We start from the raw sequence: 22,537 nt of genomic DNA, 5'->3' as shown, positions 1-22,537 counted from the left end.
TTGCAAATTTTAGCCTGAGAGCCTCTATGCTGAGGCTAATTTCTGAATACACCATACATTGAAAATTCTTGCCTGAATTCGCACATCCATGTGTTACTTGCTTAGAGAGAAGGCCTACCCAATATTCTTTTGAGGAAATCGGATTGACAGCTGCATTTTTCAAATCATGTGCCCATTTCAACAAATCAGTCAAACATCTATCTTTTAAACAAGGTCTACGCTAGGTGCTTCGGGCAATATGAAAAAAATATATAAGGCCCCGTTCCTGATTTCAAGGAGCTTTTGAAACAAGAATACCCAGAGACAGCATAAGGCATGATGTGCATCTGCCAGATAAGTAGTGTCAAAAATTCATTCTCTGAGTTTGTAACTTAGTGACCATATTAGCTCATTGGCAGCCTGCATGCCATATAGAATCTTTTTGTTTTCTTCCCACTAGGAAAGATGTCTCATATCTTCCTGATTGTTTCATTTGGTGTTTATACATTGTTTTGGTATCTCATTGTGTAAAGCCAAGTGAAAATGCGGATATGTAGTGCTTAAAAATAAAGCTGTGTGCGTAGTCTTGAAGGTTTCTTCCGAGGTGAAACTTTGTTGTTAACATTACTGTTGGAAGGACCTGTTTGGGAAAGTAAGCCCTTTGCCTTAGCAGCTTTCACACAAGATTTTTCCCTGATGAAAGGGTTTCTATCAAATTTTCTTACAGTTTGCTGTATCATCACTTCCTTTTTTGTGACTACAGAGAATAACAGAGGCAATAGCTATAATTGGTATGATTCCTTTCACTCTGTTTTATACCTTAGATTGTTTATAACGGTTAATTTTAAAACTTTTGAATTCTTGAGAATTGTGTTTTCAGCAGGCTTCAAAATATTTGTAAAAGAAGCAGCCAGGATCCAAGAATAAAAATTCCAGTTAGTGTTGTGTACTCTGTCTGGAATTCACTGACTGTTTATCTTAAATGATAATCTTACTGACTAATGGAAATATGAATGGCAGCATAGTGAGCTTTTCTTCTCTAGAAGGATAAGTGAACTCTAAGGAAAATAAATCACTATCAACTGGGCACGATGGCTCATGCCTGTAATCCCAGCACTTTGGGAGGCTGAGGCAGGTGGATCGCCTGAGGTCAGGAGTTCGAGACCAGCCTGACCAATGTGGTGAAACCCTGTCCCTGCTAAAAATGCGAAAATTAGCTGGGCATGGTGACAGGCTCCTATAATCCCAGCTACTTGGGAGGCTGAGGTGGGAGAATTGCTTGAACCCAGGAGACGAGCTTACAGTGAGCTGAGATTACGCCACTGCTTTCCAGCCTGGGCGACAGGGCAAGACTCTGTCTCAAAAAAAAAAAAAAAAAAATTACTGTCTTGGAAGATTTAAGTGATGCACTACATTAGAGAGGTAATGGGTAGTAATTAGAATACTTTTCCTATTCAAGAAGATATCATTTGAGGAATCGAGTAGTTCTCTCTATATAAAATCAGCCCAGTGACAAGCTGACAGGGGTATATTGAGCCTACTTTATTCCAAATAGACTTACACAAGAGGAAATGACCTCTGTGTGTGTTTCGTTTGGTTGTTTCCTCATCACCAGCTTTGGGCAGAGAAGTCCCACATTTTTGAAATTTAGGTGAAATTCATATAACATCAAACCACCTTTTTTTTTTTGAGACGGAGTTTTGCTCTTGTGGCCCAGGTTGGAGTGCAATGGCGTGATCTCGGCTCACCGCAACCTCCGCCTCCCGGGTTCAAGCGATTCTCCTGCCTCAGCCTCCTGAGTAGCTGGGATTACAGGCCCCTGCCACCACATCTGGCTAGTTTTTTGTATTTTTAGTAGAGAGGGGGTTTCACCATGTTGGCCAGACTGGTCTCGAATTCCTGATGTCAGGTGATCTGTCCGCCTCAGCCTCCCAAAGCGCTGGGATTACAGGTGTGAGCCAGCACACCCGGTCTCAAACCACCATTTTGAAGTGTACAATTCAGTGACTGTGTTCACAGTATTATATGACCACCACAGACTTGTTTATTTAATTAATTATTTAATTTTGAGGCAGAGTCTTTCTCTGTTACCCAGGCTGGAGTACAGCAGCACAGTTTCAGCTCACTGCAACCTCCGCCTCCTGGGTTCGAGTGATTCTCCTGCCTCAGCCTCCCAAATAGCTGGGATTACAGGTGTATACCACCATGCCTGGCTAATTTTTGTATTTTTAGTAGAGACGGGATTTTGTCATGTTGGCCACGCTGGTCTTGAACTCTTGGCCTCAAGTGATCCACCCATCTTGGCCTCCCAAAGTGCTGGGATTACAAGTGTGAGCCACAGCGCCTGGCCCAGACCTGTTTATTTTTAATCCCAGATTTCTGCTGACTTTTCAGCCACTCAGTGTTGAATACTCTTTGTCTTTTCTTATGTGCTACCATGTGTGTTATCTAGAAAGGAAATAACTGGGATCGAGCTGTTGAACTGAAAAACAGCAACTTACCTTTTTTTCTTAAAAGAGTGGCAAATGTGAATTATTGAATCTTTGACTGAAATATCTACCTCCTTTTAATATTTGAGAAATATTCACAGATAAACAGCTGCTCGAATTTAGGACTGGAGGTGGACACTTAACAGTATTTTTAAATCAGTGCTGGGAAGTATTCATTTGAAATTTAAAGAATTACTTATAATATCTGGGTCAGGCCAGGCATGGTGGCTCACGCCTGTAATCCTAGCACTTTGGGAGGCCGAGGCAGGTGGATCGCCTGAACTCAGGAGTTCGAGACCAGGCTGATGCAACATGGCAAAACCCCATCTCTACTCAAAATACAAAAAATTAGCCGGGCACAGTAGTGCGTGCCTGTAGTCCCGGATACTTGAGAGTCTGAGGCGGGAGAATCTCTTGAACCCGGGTGGTGGAGGCTACATTTAGCCGAGATCATGCCACTGCACTCCAGCCTGTACAACAGAGTGAAACTGTCTGGAAAAAAAAAAAAAAAGATTATGCATAGTAATATTTTGCCTATTGTATTTGTTTTTGTTTTTGTTATTTTTTGAGACGGAGTCTCGCTCTGTTGCCTAGGCGGGAGTGCAGTGGCGCAATCTCGGCTCACTGCAAGCTCTGCCTCCCAGGTTCACGCCATTCTCCTGCCTCAGATTCCCGAGTAGCTGGGACTACAGGCGCCCACCACCACACTTGACTAATTTTTTTTTTTTTTTGTATTTTTAGTAGAAACGGGGTTTCACAGTGTTAGCCAGGATGGTCTCGATCTCCTGACCTCGTGATCCGCCTGCCTCGGCCTCCCAAAGCGCTGGGATTACAGGCGTGAGCCACCATGCCCGGCTATTTTGCCTATTGTAAATGAAGCCCTAATTGTACAAAAAGATAACTATACAAGAAAGTATAATTATATTTTACTTGTAGCCTTCTTGAAAAAATTTTGGAGATTTTTCAGAATGACCAATTATGAAGCTAATTTTTGGTGATTCTGGAACTTCTGTTTGTCTTTTCTTCTTGATTACAATGTTGGCATTCCCCAATGACACACCTGAGTGTTACTTCTCCATTTTTATCTGGCTTATGAGAGCGAGTTACTTCTACCCTGATTGTTGGAATTACAAAAACCATAGTATGATCTCTTCCAGAGCTGTGTTGATATCTCACAACACTCCACAGACACTTTGTCATCCAGGGCACCTGTTTTTTGTACTGTACTCTTTAAACTATTAAGGTGCTCAGTATCATGGAATGAAATTAGTACGAAAGGGAATTTTTCAAGTTTTCTGGTGGCTACATAATATACTCCTATTACAACTTGTTGGCATTCAGATTGTCAGCTGCTGTTTACAACATTTTCTATTTAATGTTATTAGCCATGAATCCCAACCAGCTTACTAAATGTGTTGATCACTGAGTGCATTGTGAAATTTGAAGATGAGCTAGACTGAGTAAATCTTGCATGGTGTTACCCGGTATTAATCCTAAATGTATAAAAGTAGATTTGAGTTCCTTTAAGTGCCAATAGCAGGTTAATGTATTAATTACACTATATGTGGAGGTAAGGCTTTCTAACTAAAGCTTTCTTTGTCAGTTTCAACCTTCACCAACTAGCTCTTTGCTCTAACTTAATTAAGTTTAATGTAATAATAATATTCGTTGTTGGCCTGTTTATCTTGTTTTCCTCAAAATAAATGGGGAAAGGCTTTTAAAAATTACTGATAGAGGGCCGGGTGTGGTAGCTCCCGCCTGTAATCCCAGCACTTTGGGAGGCTGAGGTGGGTGGATCACGAGGTCAGGAGTTCAAAACCAGCGTGGCCAACAAAGTGAAACCCTGTCTCTACTAAAAATGCAAAAATTAGGCGGGTGTGGTGGCAGGCACCTGTAATCCCAGCTGCTCGGGAGGCTGAGGCGGGAGAATCACTTGAACCCCAGAGGCAGAGGTTGCAGTGAGCCGAGACTGCACCATTGCACTCCAGTCTGGGCAACAGAGCGAGACTCTGTCTCAAAAAAATAAAAGATAGATAGATAGATAGATATAAGAACATATTAGTTGCCGAGATATGCAGAATTTAATTGAGTAGAGCAACGACCCCTGGAGAGTCCTTCAACAGGCTCCGAATGTATGGGTTTTGTTGAATTACGGGGGTCCTATCAGAGTATCAGAGTTCACCAAAATCCTCTTACTTCTGGAGAATTCAGCTGTATTACTTTATGGTTAGCCTTGTCAAAGAACAGGTCAACACTCTGGCTGAATTCTAGACTTTTATATGCAAAAAAGCTTTTCCCTGGGGAAGGAATGAAATTGCCTGGACACTCAGTTCTAGCACCTTATTTGACATACTTCCCATTCTTAGATTCTCTTAAACTTATATTTCTGATTTTGTTTTTTTTCTTATAGATATTTATCCCCATTTTACAAGGCCTGGCTCTTGCTGCCAAAGAGTGCTCCCTCGATAGTGACTACTTTAAATACCCCCTCATGGTAAAAATTTGTTCTTTTTCTTTAACTCATTCAATAGATGTTTTTCTTTCAGATTATTTTGACATATACTTTTCTTTCAGGTCCATGAGATCAACCTTGTTTTCAAATTTAAAACATGAAATCACTGTGTTGGCCATGCAGAGTGTTTGGTGTGCAGTGAGATGCATCAGTGAAGACAGTTAGCAGCCTGGTACATCTTCCACCTATCCAAGTCCTAGACAGGAGTTAGTGATGCACTTATTACAATGTACTTTGTATAGCTTATGAAAAAGATAACTGTCTCCTAGCAATGAGCATACCATAGTTGGGATGAAATTTTGTTACTTAAAAACAAAAACTATTTAAAATGCAAATAAAAAAGGCAAAGCTGTACATACTAAGAAAATGAATACAATTTTATCTTTATGTGTTTACTTTGTGCAGAAACTCTTAGGGTAGCTCTCTTGTTCAAACCCCCCCTCCCCCCCCGCCGTTTCCTAAGGTCATACACTTCATCTGCAGGCTTTACTTGGGAAGCAGAAATCTGCTTAGCTCTTTAAGGCACTTACAGCAGGCGTACGTAGTGGACAGAAGCTTCAGCTAGATTCCCATGGGGAGTCTTGAATGTTGTAAGAATGCTGAAACTAGAATGAGAATTAGAAGCTCTTTTCTGTTCTGAATTCGCTTATTTGAAATTTTGAGAGAAAAATATTTTGAAGCATTACTGAATATTTTCATTGCAGAAGTATAAAGGAAAAAAATATCAAAATGAAATTCACTTATTCCGTATATAAATTAAGTCTTATGTAAATTGAGACCATGGTTGTTTTCTTACTGTATTTATTTCTTTTACTCATTCCACTGATTGGATTCCATTATACCATGAATTCATTACTGACGATCTGTTCTGTGCTAGACACTGGGGCTACAGCAGCTAGGAAGACAAGGTCCCTCTCCTCAAGACACTTATAATCTGCGAAAATAAGAGCTACAGCACAACAGTTGAACAGATACTGTGATACATGTTAAAACAGAGCTGTACACAAAGGGTGCATTTATCTATTTAAAAAATTCAAAACTATCATGACACGAAAAGGCTACAAGAATGCTGGGAAATTAGAAGGTGAAACCAGAATTCCTACTTTAAAAAATAATTTTAAGTGGATTTATGCCAGAGCTCTTTCCATTGTACGTGTTGTTAGGGCTCCTGATAAAATTCTTTGAATCTTTATGTGTTGTTCTGCCTTAGGCAGGTAAAAGGAAGTTAAATAATCTGATTGTTTGAGTTCAGTGATGAAATGTTTTAGTGAACACTAATTATCACTGTATGATGTAGATGTTCCTTCATGGGATTGTTGGCTTTTGGGTTGTGGTGTGAATTAGCTTGATGTTTCAGTGAGGAGCTTTTAGCATCTGATATCAACAAAATGTCCTTTTGGTCAAAAGACAGAGGCCTCCATTGTGGTAGACAATGATTTCATTTTGTGCCATTATTGATGCTTGTATAATAATGAGGGTGCAGTGAGTGAGAGGGTACAATAATGAGAGGCAGGAAGAGGAAGACTGTTGAAGCTAAAATCAGAAATAATTGTGATCATTCTCTAGGTCAGTGGATGCTGCTGTGCCATACCTTGGAATCAGCTGGGGATCTTTAAAGGTGTTTCTGCCTGGCTCCCCGCCTCAGACCTCGTGATTTAATTCAGCAGCGGTGTGGCATGGCATTGGGGTTTCCAAAGGCTTCCCATGTGATCCTAATATGCAGCCAGGTTTGTGAACTCCTGCCCTAGGCAGTGAGAATGCTTCCTTCTGAGTCGGCTGCCTGAACCTCAGAGGCATCTCAACATTGTGTCAGTGCCTAAATGGACTCTTCAGCTCATGTAGCAACTTCTAGAGCTGTGTCCCAATCACAGAGGAAATTAACTGTTTAAAATAACGTTTGATTGAGTTACTGTGGGTCTGTTAAATTATGTTTATGTCCCTAAAAAGTGTTTTTCATAGTTCTCTAATGTTAGGATGGTTGGAGCTCTGAAGGAAAGTGTTGGAATTCTTAAAAGTACTAGACATCTTGAAACCAAGTTATGCTTTTAAATATGTTTTGAATTTGATAGCTTACTAAGTTGTAATTATTTATAGTCATGTTTAACACTGGCAAGAGGAGCCATCTAAAGTTTATGAAATAAATATTTTTGACATGGAAAGATATGAAGTGGAAAAACTTTTTTTTGTATAAACATATATAGATAGATACAGTACACAAAAATATATCTGGAAAACTGTTGCTCAAAATATCAATAGAGGTTATCTTTGAGGGTAAAGCTTGAGTAATTTTGAGTTTCATTTTATATTTCTGTTTTATTTCCAGTTTTTCACATTGCATGTGTATTAGTTTATTAATCAGAAAAAGTAGTAAAGCTGCTGCCATTTTAGAGGGAATGCATTTATAGCAGCAGTTAAAGCTGTTTCTTGATGCTACAAATGACAGTCAGTTTAAGATGAAATGCATTCAAATGACTCTGATCTTATTTCTAGGCGCTAGGTGAGCTCTGTGAAACCAAGTTTGGAAAGACACACCCTGTGTGCAATTTGGTAAGCACTCACCTGATGGGCTTGCACGTTTTCAGTGAATATATCGTAACCCAGAAGGCATTCCTCCAGTGAGATGACCTGGAAAACTTCTCTTGAAGGACATTTAGGTGTAGGCGGAGGTAACGTGTCTGGGAGGCTCTCACCTGTTACATTGTTGTTAGACACGTTATTTCCTGCATTACAGTGTTCGTTTCTATAATTTTTTTCCCTTTTTTTCCCCCAAGAATCTTGCTGTGTCACCCAGGCTGGATGGAGTGCAATGGTGCGATCTTGGCCCACTGCAGCCTCCGCCTCCTGGATTCAAGTGAGTCTCGTGCCTCAGCCTCCCAAGTAGTTGGGAACACAGGCACGCATCACCATGCCAGGCTAATTTTTTTGTATTTTTAGTAGAGATGGGGTTTTACCATGTTGGCCAGGCTGGTCTCGAACTACTGACCTCAGGTGATCCCCCCTGCCTCGGCCTCCCAAATTATTGGGTTACAGGCGTGAGCCACTGCACCGGGCCTGTTTTTTCTCCTTGACAAGTATTGTACAACTAAACTAATAAGTGCTATGGAAAAGTTATCGAGTCCTTTGGTGGTATAAGTAAGAAGAGTTCATTGGAACTTCATCAAATAGTATCCTGCAACTTTAAAATTCTTTTTTTTTTTTTTTGAGACAGAGTCTCACTCTGTCACCCAGGCTGGAGTAGTGCGGTGGCGTAATCTTAGCTCACTGCAACCTCTGCCTCCTGAGTTCAAGCAATTCTCTTGCCTTAGCCTCCCTAGTAGCTGGGATTACAGGCGCACACCACCATGCCCCGCTAATTTTTGTATTTTTAGTAGAGACGAGGTTTCTCCATATTGGCCAGGGTTGTCTCGGACTCCTGACCTCAGGTGACCCACTCCCACTCTCATTGGCCTCCCAAAGTGCTGGGATTACAGGCGTGAGCCACCGTGCCTGGCTGAAGCATAAAAGTTTTAATAATATCTTGTGAAAATATAGAGGAGCTGGAGGGTTTTCATTACATTTTTACTTCACCGGCCTGTTGAGTGGCTAACTGGCCTCTTCCATCTTCCGCCTAGGTTGCTTCTTTGCCGTTGTGGTTGCCGAAATCCTTAAGTCCTGGCTGTGGGCGGGAGCTGCAGAGACTCTCTTACTTGGGGTCTTTCTTTAGCTTCTCAGTCTTTGCAGAAGATGATGTAAGTATAGTGGCTACTTGCACTTTGCCGCCCTTCTATTCAGATTCTTTCCCAAATGTACATTATATGTTGATTGCATTTTTCCTTCTCTTTCCAGGTTAAAGTGGTTGAAAAATACTTCTCAGGGCCTGCCATTACCCTGGAAAACACTCGTGTGGTTAGCCAATCATTGCAGCATTACTTAGAGCTCGGAAGGGTAAGCATTCAGAAAACAAACCCAGAGGAAGTAGCAAAGATGAACTCCAGATAGGGAGCTTTTATTTTGTAGACTGGACGATGCCCAGTAGACAAACGGCTGACAAAAGCCAATTCAATCTTACATAAAAAAGATAAACTGTAAGTAAGTAACCTATGTCTTGAATAACAGGTTGTAACAACAGCAGTATGCTGCCTTTGTATGTAGCGTCACTGGGAGCTAGTCCTAAGCTTAGTAGCCCGGCTCCTTCTCCAGCTGGCCCTTAGGCATTTACACTGTGAGGGTGAGCAAGAGTTGTTAGTTTGCACACACCTTCACTGACTTGCTTATCCCAAATCCTGATAAATATGTCTTCAGTTCTCAAACTTAAAGGCAGAGAAGGGCCGGGTATGATGGCTCACACCTGTAATCCCAACACTTTGGGAGGCTGAGGTGGGTGGATCACCTGAGGTCAGGAGTTTGAGACCAGCCTGGCCAACATGACGAAACCCGTCTCTACTAACAATACAAAAATTATCCAGGTGCGGCAGCACGTGCCTGTAATCCCAGCTACCCAGCTACTCGGGAGGCTGAGGCACAATGATTGCTTGAACCCAGGAGGTGGGGGTTGCAGTGAGCCGAGATCACGCCACTGCATATCAGCCTGGGTGACAGAGCAAGACTCCATCTCAAAAAAAGAAAAAAGGCAAAGAAGTTACAGGCTTGGGTATCTAAGGTAATTTTGATCATGGGAAGGAAGTAACAAAGGCTATTTTATTAAAACTCTAACTGCTGGCTGGGTTCGTGGACTCACGCCTATAATCCCAACACTTTGGGAGGCCGAGGTGGGCGGATCTCGAGGTCAGGAGGTAGAGACCATCATGGCCAACATGGTGAAACTTCGTCACTACTAAAAATACAAAAATTGACCGAGGTAGGTGGATCACGAGGTCAGCAGTTCAAGACCAGCCTTACCAACATGGTGAAACCCCATCTCTACTAAAATACAAAAAAAAAAATTAGCTGGGCATGGTGACAGGCGCCTGTAATCCCAGCAACTTGGGAGGCTGAGGCAGGAGAATCACTTGAAACCGGAAGGTGGAGGTTGCAGTGAGCCAAGATATGCCACTGCACTATAGCCTGGGCAATAAGAGCAAAACTCTGTCTCAAAAAAAAAAAAAAAAAAATTAGCTGGGCGTGGCGGCATGTGCCTGTAATCCCAGCTACTCAGGAGGCTGAGGCAGGAGAATCGCTTGAACCTGGGAGGCGCAGGTTGCAGTGAGCCGAGATTGCACCACTGCACTCCAGCCTGGCAACAGAGCTAGACTCTGTCTCAAAAAAAAAAAACAAAACTGTAACTACCTACCTCCCCCACTCCATATTCTGCTTTCGTGCTGATTACCTTGACGTAGTTGAATATGGATGTTTCTTATATTCTTCTTTCACTCAGGATTGTCTGAAATGAGTAGAAGTGGGAGAGGAGAGAACGTGGGAAGTAGGCTAGCTGTTCATGAAGTCAAAAAGGAATCGTGTGCAAAATAGTTTTAATTTGTTTCTTCTTTTCAAAAATAAATTTCAGCAAGAGCTTTTTAAGATTCTGCATAGTATTTTGTTAAATGGCGAAACCCGTGAGGCTGCTCTCAGTTACATGGCGGCTGTCGTCAATGCCAATATGAAGAAAGCACAGATGCAGGTAGGATTCCTACACACTGCTTTTCACTGTTTGTCAAATTCATTCATCTGACCCAGATTTAGTCAGCACCTACCAGGCACTGTTCTAGGAATGGGGGTACAGTATTGAACAAGGTAGACAAGCTTCCTGCTTTTGTGGAGCCCGTGTTCCACAGGGTAAACAAGTACACATATAAATACATGATTTTAGACAGTTATATAATCAATGAAGAAAACAGAGCAAAGTAAATGACATGAGAAGAACTTAATTACCAGAAGGAAGGTCTGAAGGTGATTTGTGATTGGGTGGCAGGAAAGGCCTCCCTGAGGAGGTGAGGTTTGTTTCATAGGAAGGAGCCAGCCATTGCAGTGGCTGAGAAAAGAGCTGTCCAAGGTGGAAACGAAGCAGCTTTGGTACAAGCCCAGCATGCAGGCTTTTGTGGCTGGAGAAGAGTAAACAAGAGCAATGGCAGGTCCTGGAGTTAGTGGGTAGGCAAGGCTCCATCGGGTTGGGTTTACATGATCAGAACTGTCATGGGAGGGTTCTTAGCAGGGAAATCACAAAAGCTGCATGTAGATGGACCAAAGCGGAAGGGGGCAGCCAGGAACAGACCCAAGGAGGCAGCTGCAAGGGCGTGAGTGCTTCGGTCCAGGTGAGACAGGCCAGTGGCTGTGGCTGCTTTGCCAGAGGAGAAAAGGGCATCCTTCCTTGATTAGTAATAAATAACGAATGAATGACGTGGCGTGTATACTCAGAAGCAAAAAACGTAGAGAGAAGAGCATAGATCTGGTGGTTTCTGATCGTGGTTCCACCGTGTACTAACTGCAGGACCTTAGACAGTTACTTCTCTGTGCCTCCGTTTCCTCATCTGCTAAGTGGGGATACTACTAGTACTAGGTTTATTATATATAAAGCTGTTAGGATGGTGCCCGGTACACAGTGATCACTCAACCAGTATTAACTATCATTCTTGTCATTGTTGTATTATTATTTTTTTCTTAACAGAAGTAATCAAGTTACATTGTTATATTGTTAATGCAGGAGTGTGCTGATGCTGTCACCTAGAGAAACAATGTCACATGATAACAAGTGGAACTACTTGTTTTGATGCTCTTGAGGGAAATAAAGAGGAGAAAGAGGCCGGGCATGGTGGCTCAGGCCTGTAATCTCAGCACTTTGGGAGGCCGAGGTGGGAGGATCGCTTGAGCCCAGTCATTTGAGACCAGCCCTGGCAACATAATGAGACCCCATCTCTACAAAAAATACAGAAATTATCTGGGCATGGTGGCTGGCGCATACCCACAGTTTCAGCTACTTGGGAGGCTGAGGCGAGAGGATCACTTGAGCCAAGGAGGTCGAGATCAGCCTGGGCAACATAGGGAGACCCTGTCTCTACAAAAAAATTAAAAATTTAGCTCAGTGTAGTGGCATACACCTGTAGACCCAGTTATTCAGGAGGCTAAAGTGGGAAGATTGCTTAAGCCCAGGAGGTTGAGGCTGTAGTGAGCTATGTTTGCACCACTGTACTACAGCCTGGGCAACAGAGTAAAACCCTGTCTCAAAAAAAAAAAAAAAAGAAATATTTATTGTGTTTCTGCTTACTAATTTTGAGGCTCAGGCAAATCACTTCAAGGTCTCTGAGTCTTTATTTCCTCCTGTATAAAATGTTAACAGCAGTGTTACTGACCTGTAAGAATTATTGTGATGGTTCAGTAAAAGAATGTAGAAAATGGCTAGGCGTGGTGGCTCATGCCTGTAATCGAGCACTTTGGGAGGCCGAGGCAGGCGGATCACCTGAGGTCAGGAGTTCGAGACCAGCCTGGCTGACATGGTGAAACCCCGTCTCTACTAAAAATACAAAAAATCAGCCAGGCATGGTGGCGGGTACCTGTAATCCTAGCTACTGGGGAGGCTGAGGTAGGAGAATCGCTTGAACCTGGAAGCGGGGATCGCGCCTCTGCATTCTAGCCTGGGCAACAAGAGCGGAACTCCGTCTCAAAAAAATAAAAAATAAAAAGAAATGTATAAAATGCCTCTTGCATAAATAATAATTATATAATAGGTGGTATTCAACAAGTAGCATCTGCTAATACAGAATTAATGGAATGACAGTGGTGGTGATATGTATGTCTTCTCATTGACTTTAGGATACAGTTATGCTTGAAAGTTCAGTCCGCTTTCTTATAAAGGCCAAAATTTCTATTCATGTTGTTATTTTAAATACTTTTTCTTGGCTGGACACAGTGGCTCACCCCTGTAATCCCAGCACTTTGGGAGGCCGAGGTAGGCGGATCACTTTAGGTCCCAGCTACTTGGGAGGCTGAAGTGGGAGGATTGCTTGAGTCTGGGAGGCAGAGGTTGCAGCCAAAATCACTCCAGCCTGGGCAACAGAGTGAGACCCCATCTCAAAAATATTTTTTTTTAATGTTTAAAAGTACTTTTTCTTTTCATCTTTCACAGACAGATGATAGATTGGTATCTACAGATGGATTTATGCTGAATTTCCTTTGGGTACTGCAGCAGCTAAGTACAAAAATCAAGTTAGAAACAGTTGATCCCACGTATATTTTTCACCCAAGATGTCGGATTACTCTTCCAAATGATGAGACACGTGTGAATGCCACGATGGAAGATGTGAATGACTGGCTGACTGAACTCTGTGAGTACTGTTTTCACGACTCGGTCATTAAAACACTGCTAGTGTTTTATCTTACCTACGTGGTAGTAATTCCTCACAGATTGTTACCACCTCACCATAAAATGAACTTATGAGATAGAGAAACATAATAAAAATTAATACAGTAGGCCGGGCGTGGTGGCTCATACCTATAATCCCAGCACTTTGGGAGGCCGAGGCAGGCAGATCACAAGGTCAGGAGTTCAAGACCAGCCTGACCAACATGGTGAAACCCCGTCTTTACTAAAAATACCAAAGTTAGCTGGGCATCGTGGTGCGCGCCTGTAATCTGAGCACTTTGGGAGGCTGAAGCGGGCAGATCACGAGGTCCGGAGTTCACGACCAGCGTGACCACCATGGTGAAACCATGTCTCTACTAAAGATACAAAAATTAGGAGGTACGCTCCTGTAATCCCAGCTACTCAGGAGGCTGAGGCAGGAGAATCGTTTGAACCTAGGAGGCGGAGGTTGCAGTGAGCCGCCACAATCATGCCACTGCACTCCAGCCTGGGCAACAGAGTGAGACTCTGTCTCAAAAAAAAAAAAAACAGGCGAGGCACGGTGGCTCATGCCTGTAATCCCAGCACTTTGGGGAGGCCGAGGTGGGCGGATCATGAGGTCAGGAGATCGAGACCATCCTGGCTAACACGGTGAAACCCCGTCTCTACTAAAAATATTTTTTTAAAAATTAGCCAGGCATGGTGGCGGGTGCCTGTAGTCCCAGCTACTCAGGAGGCTGAGGCAGGAAAATGGTGTGAACCTGGGAGGCGGAGCTTGCAGTGAGCAGAGATTGAGCTACTGCACTCCAGCCTGGGCGACAGAACGAGACTCCATCTCAAAAACAAAACAAAACAAAACAAAACAAAAAAAGATACAAATTGATAAAACATTTGAGTTATCATATGAGTTATCATAATATATCTATAAACCGAAACCAAAGTAATGAAATAGAATGTAAGTTTTCAAAGAAGTAGATGACATTTCACCAATTTATTTAACCTATCTAAAGTGAATTCTGGTGATTCATAGAAAAAATTATAATACTGTTGTTCTTAATAATTCTCCTTTTCAGGATATATTCCCAAAGTTGGAGGAAAAAGGAATAATTTTGTTTATATAAATCCTCCCAGTAGTACTATTACTTATAATAGAAAAAAATTAGAAAAAGGAAATATGCAGGGAAATGGCTCTGGAATCAGTAGTTTATTAACAGAATTTAATACCATTTCAAGATTTAAATATTTCTGTATTGTATTGAAAAATGGAGATTTTATACAATACATCAGTAAAGAACATCACCAAAGATTGTTGATGGGCTGGGAATGGTGGCTCACATCCATAATCCCAGAACTTTTGGAGGCTGAGATGGGAGGATAGCTTGAGCCCAGGAGTTCAAGACCAGCCTGGGCAAAATAGGGAAACCCCATCTCTACAAAGAAAAAAATTAGCCCAGCATGGTGGCACACGCCTGTGTTCCCAGCCACCCAGGAGACTGAGGCAGGAGGATCACCGGAGCCCAGGAAATCAAGGCTGCGGTGAGCTGTGATCTTACCACTGCACTGTAGCCTAGGTGACAGGGTGAGACCCTCTCTCAAAAAAAAAAAAGATTGTGATGGACATCTATATACACATTTAACAAGGTAGGACAGAATACCTGGTCCTTGAATGGAGCTAACAGGAATTCTCTTCTTCTTGTAGCATTGTTTAAGTTTATAATTGCAAAAGTATCCTTAAACATCTGGCCAGGCATGGTGGCTCACGCCTCTAATCCCAGCACTTTGGGAGGCCAAGGAGGGTGGATTACCTGAGGTCAGGAGTTCGAGACCAGGCTGGCCAACATGGTGAAACCTTGTCTCTCCTAAAAATGCAAAAGTAGCCAGGTGTGGTGGCGCATGCCTGTAATCCCAGCTGCTAGGGAGGCTGAGGCAGGAGAATCACTTGAACCTGGGAGGCAGAATTTGCAGTAAGCCAAGATTGCGCCATTGCACTTCTGCCTGGGTGACGAGCAAAACTCCAGCTCAAATAAATAAATAAATAAATAAATAAATAAATAAATAAATGTATCTTTAAACTTCATAAAAATTCAAATGTAATTTCTCTTCTGAATTGAGCTTTTTCTCTGATTGAGACATGTAATAGATTTTATTTAGGGAATGATGTTATTTTTCCTAGATGGCGATCAGCCTCCATTTTCTGAGCCGAAATTCCCTACGGAGTGCTTCTTTCTCACCCTGCATGCTCACCACCTGTCTATTCTGCCTAGTTGCCGTCGCTATATCCGCAGACTCCGGGCTATCCGGGAGCTCAATAGGTATGTGCCATGATGCCGTGTCCTGGGATTGCCTGAGTTACCATTTTTTTTGTCAGGGGCAAGCAATTCCATTGTGAACAGTAGTTTTGAATGTTGGGGGAGGTATGTACGTTATATAGTGTTCTGTCTGCCTCCACCACCACATCCACGTTCCTCAGTTGTCCAGAGTTCTTTAACTGGTGAAGTGATCCAAACCTTGATTTCTGAGAGTCCTGAACCCTGGGTATTTCACTCTGTTTATGGTTACTACAGACTTCCATTAACTTTTCCAGCTGGGCATACATTACCAGCAGGCACTTTAAACTTTAAAACTTTAAAAGATCCCCTGGGTTTCAGACATATCCCTTTTTCCCTGGACTGTGAAAAAGTAACCATGGTTTCCCTTGATAACCAAGATCAGTTACTCCTGCCCACGTGTAATTCTCTTTTTGGCTTGTTCTGTGGCATGAGGAGTCCAAAATGGCCAAATAGCAGCCTCAGATTTCCAATTCATTAACACCATTGTTATGGTTCTTACTCTAAGCATTTTTTGCTGTGTACTAACACCAACAAACAGAAGTCACAGGAACACAGAAGCAAATATTCTTGAGCAGGTCATCTGAAATAATAATGAAACCACTTCTGCTTTTTGGTCTAGAACCTGTGTAGTCTGGCTATGAGAGAAACTGAATCATATTTATATCTCTGTATCTACCTTGCTTAAATCACTTACTAATTCTTTTTTTTTTTTTTTTTTTGAGATGGAGTCTCGCTCTGTTGCCCAGGCTGGAGTGCAGTGGTATGATCCCAGCTCTTTGCAACCTCTGCCTCCCAGGTTCAAGCAATTCTCCTGCTTCAGCCTTCCGAGTAGCTGGGATTACAGATGCCTGCCACCATGCCCAAATTTTTTTTTTTTTTTCTTTACGGAGTCTTGCTCCGTCCAGGCTGGAGTCCAATGGCATGATCTCGGCTCACTGCAACCTCCGCTCCCTGGGTTCAAGCAATTCTCCTGTCTCAGCCTCATGAGTAGCTGGGACTACAGCTGCACACCGCCATGCCTGGCTAATTTTTCTGCATTTTTTGTAGAGACAGGGTTTCACCATAGTGGTCAGGCTGGTCTCAAACTGCTGACCTCAGGTGATCCACCCACCTTGGCCTCCCAAAGTGCTAGGATTACAGGTGTGAGCCACTGTGCCTGGCCAACTTTTTGTATTTTTTGTAGAGACAGAGTTTCGCCATGTCGGTCAGGCTGGTCTCAAATTCCTGACCTCAGGTGATCCGACCACCTCTGCCTCCCAAAGTGCTGAAATTACAGGTGTAATTTCACGCCTGGCCTAAAATCACTTATTAATAATTCTAATGTTACCCTGCAGATTCTTTATGATTTACTTTCTACACATGATCATGTCTATAAATGATGACAATTTTATTTCTTATGCTTTTTTTTTCATGCCTTAGTGCCTGGGCTATAATTTTTAGTACAATGTTGAATAGAAATAACCTTGTAATTTCCATCTTATTTCAATTAGTGGAGGAAAGCTTTCTATATATCCTCAGTTACCAGATTAAGAAAATTTCCTTTTATTTCAGTAGTTAATTTCCTTAGCACTAGTTGAATTTTATTAAATGCTTTTGCCATATCCATTGAGAAGACCAGACTTTTTTTCTCCTCTATTCTGTTAATATGGTTGAATTATATCAGTTGGTTTTCTGTTATTAAACCAGTCTTTTGCTCTTCGAGTAAACTTAACTTTATAGTAATGTTTTTATATCTAATAGGATATACAATTTGCTAATATTCTGTTTAGGATTTTTGCATGTGTCCAAAAGAAAGCCTGACCTATAATTTTCATTTCTTGTTAAGTGCATCTCACATTTTGGTATCAAGGTTATGCTGCCTCATAGAAGAAACTGGGGGCTGGGCGCAGTGGCTTACACCTGTAATCCCAAGCACTTTGGGAGGCCAAGGTGGACGAATCACCTGAGGTCAGGAGTTGGAGGCTCCTGACTGGCCAACATAGTGAAAACCTGTCTCTACTAAAAATACAAAACTTAGTCGGGCATGGTTGGTGCAAGCCTGTAATCCCAGCTACTCGGGAGGCTGTAGCAGGAAAATTGCTTGAACCTGGGAGGCGGAGGTTGTAGTGAGCCAAGACCGAGCCACTGCACTCCAGCCTGAGCAAGAGAGTGAGACTCCATGTCAACAAAAGAAAAAAGAAAAAGAGGGACTGGAGAATATTCTCCTGTTTTTTATGTTCCCTGGAAGTTTATTGTATAAGAATTATGTTGTTTCTTCCGTAAATGTCAGAAAATATTCAGTGATGAAGCTGTCAGGGCTTAAGAGTTTTCTCTGTGGGGATGTTTTTAATTATGGATTTAAGTCCATTAACATATATAAGACTATTTAGATTTTCATTACATCTTATGTCAGTTTTTCTAAAGTTTGAAAATGTTTTGGCATGAAGTTGTTCATAATATCCTTTTATCATTTTAATGTCTGTGGGATCCTTATTATTTCTGCTTTTATTTATTTATTTTATTTTTTGAGAGGAGTTTCGCTCTTGTTGTCTAGGCTGGTTGCCCAGGCTCGAGTGCAGTGGTGCAATCTCAGCTCACCGCAACCTCCACCTCCTGGGTTCAAGCGATTCTCCTGCCTCAGCCTCCTGAGTAGCTGGGATTACAGGCATGTGCCACCATGCCCAGCTAGTTTTGTATTTTTAGTAGAGACAGGGTTTCTCCATGTTGGTCAGGCTGGTCTTGAACTCCTGACCTCAGGTGATCGCCTGCCTAGGCCTTGCTGGGATTACAGACCTGAGCCATCGCACCCAGCCCATTTTAATTTGCTTTCTGCTGCCTCTTAAGATGGCTATTTAGATCATCCCTTTCAACTCTTTCGCTTATGTGTGTATTTAAGACTATTTTGGGCCGGGCGCGGTGGCTCAAGCTTGTAATCCCAGCACTTTGGGAAGCCGAGGCGGGTGGATCACGAGGTCAGGAGATCGAGACCATCCTGGCTAACATGATGAAACCCTGTCTCTACTAAAAATACAAGAAACTAGCCGGGCGTGGTGGCGGGCGCCTGTAGTCCCAGCTACTCGGAGGCTGAGGCGGGAGAATGGCGTGGGCCCAGGAGGCGGAGCTTGCAGTGAGCCGAGATCGTGCCACTGCACTCCAGCCTGGGTGACAGAGTGAGACTCTGTCTCAAAAAAAAAAAAAAAAAAAAAAATACTATTTTGTTTCCCTCTTAGTGTGACCTTAGCTTCATCCCTCATTTTTGGTTTATCATATCTTATTACTCAGTTCAAAACGTTTTCTAATTTTTGATTTTTCTTATATAACCTGTGGGTTATTTCAAAATATATTATTTAAATTCTAGGTTCTTAGGGTATTTGTCTATGTATCTTTTGTTGATTGATTTCTAACTAAATTCCATTATGTTAAGAAAATATAATATATTATATATATAAAATATAAAATATAATATATGTGATTTGTGTGTTTTGAAGTTTATTGAGACTTACTGTGTAGCCTTTTACATTAGTAGACCTGGAAAGACTGCTATCTGTGTTGTTTTTACAGTGTTCCATGTATATTATTTAGGTCAAGTTTGTTAATTTTCTGTTCATGTTTTCCTTATATCTAATGATTTTATCAGCTTATAATATAAATTACTGGGAGAAGCTTATAAAAATTTCAAACTGTGGCCGGGCGCGGTGGCTCAAGCCTGTAATCCCAGCACTTTGGGAGGCCGAGACGGGCAGATCACCAGGTCAGGAGATCGAGACCATCCTGGCTAACATGGTGAAACCCCGTCTCTACTAAAAAATACAAAAAACTAGCCGGGCGAGGTGGTGGGCACCTGTAGTCCAGCTACTTGGGAGGCTGAGGCAGGAGAATGGCGTAAACCCGGGAGGCGGAGCTTGCAGTGAGCTGAGATCCGGCCACTGCACTCCAGCCTGGGCGACAGAGAGAGACTCCGTCTCAAAAAAAAAAAAAAAAAAAAAAAAAAATTTCAAACTGTGATTGTGGATTTATCTATTTCTTTATCCTCTGATGGATTACCTCCTGGGATACCATCACTCCCACTGGCTTTAGAGGGTCCATTTCAATGGAACCATCTAGAACCTTTGCTCCTGGCTTGCAACAGATAGCCTTTATTGTGCTTTCCAGAGACATTTATGTTCACCTCATGTGTGTATTTTTCAATGCTGTGATATAAGAAGTATCTTCTAGGACATAGTTGGGGTGTGTGTATGTGTATTGGAAAGAGGATTATCTGGGCAAATCACATATGGTAAATCCAATAATTAATTTTCTAAGCTCTTTAAGTTTTGAATCTTTTCCTCTGAATTAGATCAAGGAATATTTGGCAACACAGCTTCATTCAGTATAGGTCACTGTCAATTCAAAGTTTCGGTCAACTAGTTGGTTGCACAATATGAACCTCTCCCAACTCAGAATAATACTGAATCCAGGGTCTCTGGTAGGTATAATCATGTCAGTGATTTTAGCCCTACATAGAAGTATATCAGCATTTTCTTCTCTTGCTGATCAAGCATCCTCAGAATCCATTCCCATACATAACCCTACTTAACCGTCATGTTTCTGCAGTACATATGTGGTAGGTAGAATAACGGTGTCTCAAAGGTACCCACATCCTGGTCTCACAACCTGTGAATATGTTATCTAAGTTGATTAAAGGAATTTTGCAGTTGTGGTATCAGGTTCATGATCTTGAACTGGGGAGATTATCCTGGATTATCTGGGTAGGTCCAGTGTCATTGCAAAGGTCTTCATAAGAGGGAATCAGGAGGGTCAGAGGGAGAGATGGAATGTGATGGGGAAGCAGAGGTTGGAGTGGTTTGGAGTCATGAGCCAATCAGTAACTTCTGTAAGCTGGAAAAGGCGAGGAAACTTGTTTTCCCCTAGAGCCTTCAGAAGGAATCATCCCTGCTGACCCCTTTTAGACTTCCAGAACTCTAAGACTATAATTGTGTGGTTTGGAGCCACTGAGGTTATGGTAACTTCTTACAGCAGCAGTAGAAAACTAGCATAACTCATTAACAAATCTTGCCATTTTTTTTCTCCAAATGTGTGCTTCAGCTGCATCCAATTTTGTAATAAGGCCATAAGGACAGTCCTTGATCTGATTCTAGTTGTGGTTCTGGAAGCAATGAAGGATGATGGGATAGAACCTAGGGGAAAATAGCATTCCTGCAAGATGACTACCTCCAATGAGGTCATTATAGAAACTGCTTCTGCTAGCAAGCAAGACTCAGGGAATTTAAAGATTTAGGTTGGAGTCAGCTAGTTCTCCCAGACTCCTCCATTTGAACTCTTTGGGTCCCAGTCTTTGCCTTAACTTTGAGATAAGAGGTCCAGTAAAGTTATTAATTTCTTCTGTACTGTAATTTGTAGAACTGGAGCTGCTCCTTTACAGTGGTCTTAGAAACTTCCTGGTTCATTCACATTTCCTTGAGATGAGAATTTAAAATCTGAAGTCTGTCATTTTTTTTTTTTCTATAAACTCTGCAACATAATTAGAGGTAGCCACTCCACCTCCTCATTCCAGATCACCAGTGATCATTTATATAGCTGTTTCTCTACTCAGAACCTTGGGCTACCAGTGTTCCATCCTCAAATAATAATTGTATCTTCACCATCCAGCCCAATTAAACAACTGATCCCAGAGACCTATTTTTCTCGTGAAGGCCTGTTACCTATAAACTCTTGTGATACCAGTAACCATATAGGTCAATATCTTAGTTTCCTATGACTGCAGCAACAAATTACCACAACTTTAGTCACTTAAAACAACGCATACTACTATCTTACAGTTCTGAAGGTCAGGAGTCCTAAAATCGGCCAGGCAGAGTGGCTCATGCCTGTAATCCCAACACTTTGGGGGGCCAAGGTGGGCAAATCACATGAGGTCAAGAGTTCGTGGCCGGGCGCGGTGGCTCACGCCTGTAATCCCAGCACTTTGGGAGGCTGAGACGGGCGGATCACGAGGTCAGGAGATCGAGACCATCCTGGCTAATTCGGTGAAACCCCGTCTCTACTAAAAATACAAAAAACTAGCCCAGCGTGGTGGCTGGCGCCTGTAGTCCCAGCTACTCGGGAGGCTGAGGCAGGAGAATGGCGGGAACCCGGGAGGCGGAGCTTGCAGTGAGCGGAGGAGATCGCGCCACTTGCACTCCAGCCTGGGCAAGAGCGAGACTCCGTCTCAAAAAAAAAAAAAAAAAAAAAAAGAGTTCGAGACTAGCCTGGCCAACGTGGTGAAACCTCCTCTGCACTAAAAATACAAAAATTAGCAGGGCATGGTAATACATGCCTGTAGTCCCAGCTACTCAAGAGACTGAGGCAAGAATCTCTTGAACCTGAGAGACGGAGGTTGCAGTGAACCGACATTGCGCCACTGCACTCCAGCCTGGGATACAGAGTGAGACTCCGTCTCCAAAACAGAAGTCTTAAGATCAAGGTTGCATTCCCTCCGGAGGCTCTAGGGGAGAATCTCCTTTGCCTTTTCCATCTTCTAAAAGCTGCCTATGTTCCTCTGCTCATCACCACCACCTCCCACCCCACCCCCACACTGCCTTACTGTATTTTCCAAGCTAGCAACATAGTATCTTTAGATCTCCTTCTCTTGCCTGGTATATACTAGCACTTTGGGAGGCTGAGGTGGGTGGATCACTCGAAGTCAGGAGTTTGAGACCAGCCTGGCCAACATGGTGAAACCCTTTTCTACCAAAAAATACAAAAATTAGCCAGGCATGGTAACACACCCTTGTAGTCCCTGCTGCTGGGAGGCTGAGGTGCGAGAATTGCTTGAACCCAGGAAGCAGAGGTTGCAATGAGCTGAGATCGTGCCACTGCACTCCAGGGCGACAGAGTGAGAGACCTTGTCTCAAAAAAGCAAAAAACAAGGCCAGGCATGGTGGCTCATGCCTGTAATCCCAGCACTTTGGGAGGCCGAGGCAGGCGGATCATGAGGTCAGGAGATCAAGACCATCCT

The 22,537-nt window shown here is 42.6% G+C and overlaps 1 protein-coding gene across 2 annotated transcripts in view; it reads left to right on the top strand.

Moving 5' to 3' along the window:
• Positions 1–22,537, top strand: part of UBE4B (ubiquitination factor E4B) — a 147,535-nt gene that overhangs the window by 85,676 nt on the left and 39,322 nt on the right. For both annotated transcript variants that reach the window (XM_037985057.2, XM_037985059.2), the window contains 7 exons: positions 4,879–4,962; positions 7,471–7,527; positions 8,592–8,708; positions 8,806–8,904; positions 10,463–10,576; positions 13,016–13,214; positions 15,405–15,543. In XM_037985057.2, the coding sequence (XP_037840985.1) occupies positions 4,879–4,962; positions 7,471–7,527; positions 8,592–8,708; positions 8,806–8,904; positions 10,463–10,576; positions 13,016–13,214; positions 15,405–15,543 (809 nt within the window). The remainder of the gene's footprint in view (positions 1–4,878; positions 4,963–7,470; positions 7,528–8,591; positions 8,709–8,805; positions 8,905–10,462; positions 10,577–13,015; positions 13,215–15,404; positions 15,544–22,537) is intronic.

Source organism: Chlorocebus sabaeus, chromosome 20 (assembly GCF_047675955.1).
Source record: "Chlorocebus sabaeus isolate Y175 chromosome 20, mChlSab1.0.hap1, whole genome shotgun sequence".
In the NCBI taxonomy this organism is placed as follows: Eukaryota; Metazoa; Chordata; class Mammalia; order Primates; family Cercopithecidae; genus Chlorocebus; species Chlorocebus sabaeus.
This window is presented reverse-complemented; position numbering and strand designations above follow the sequence as displayed.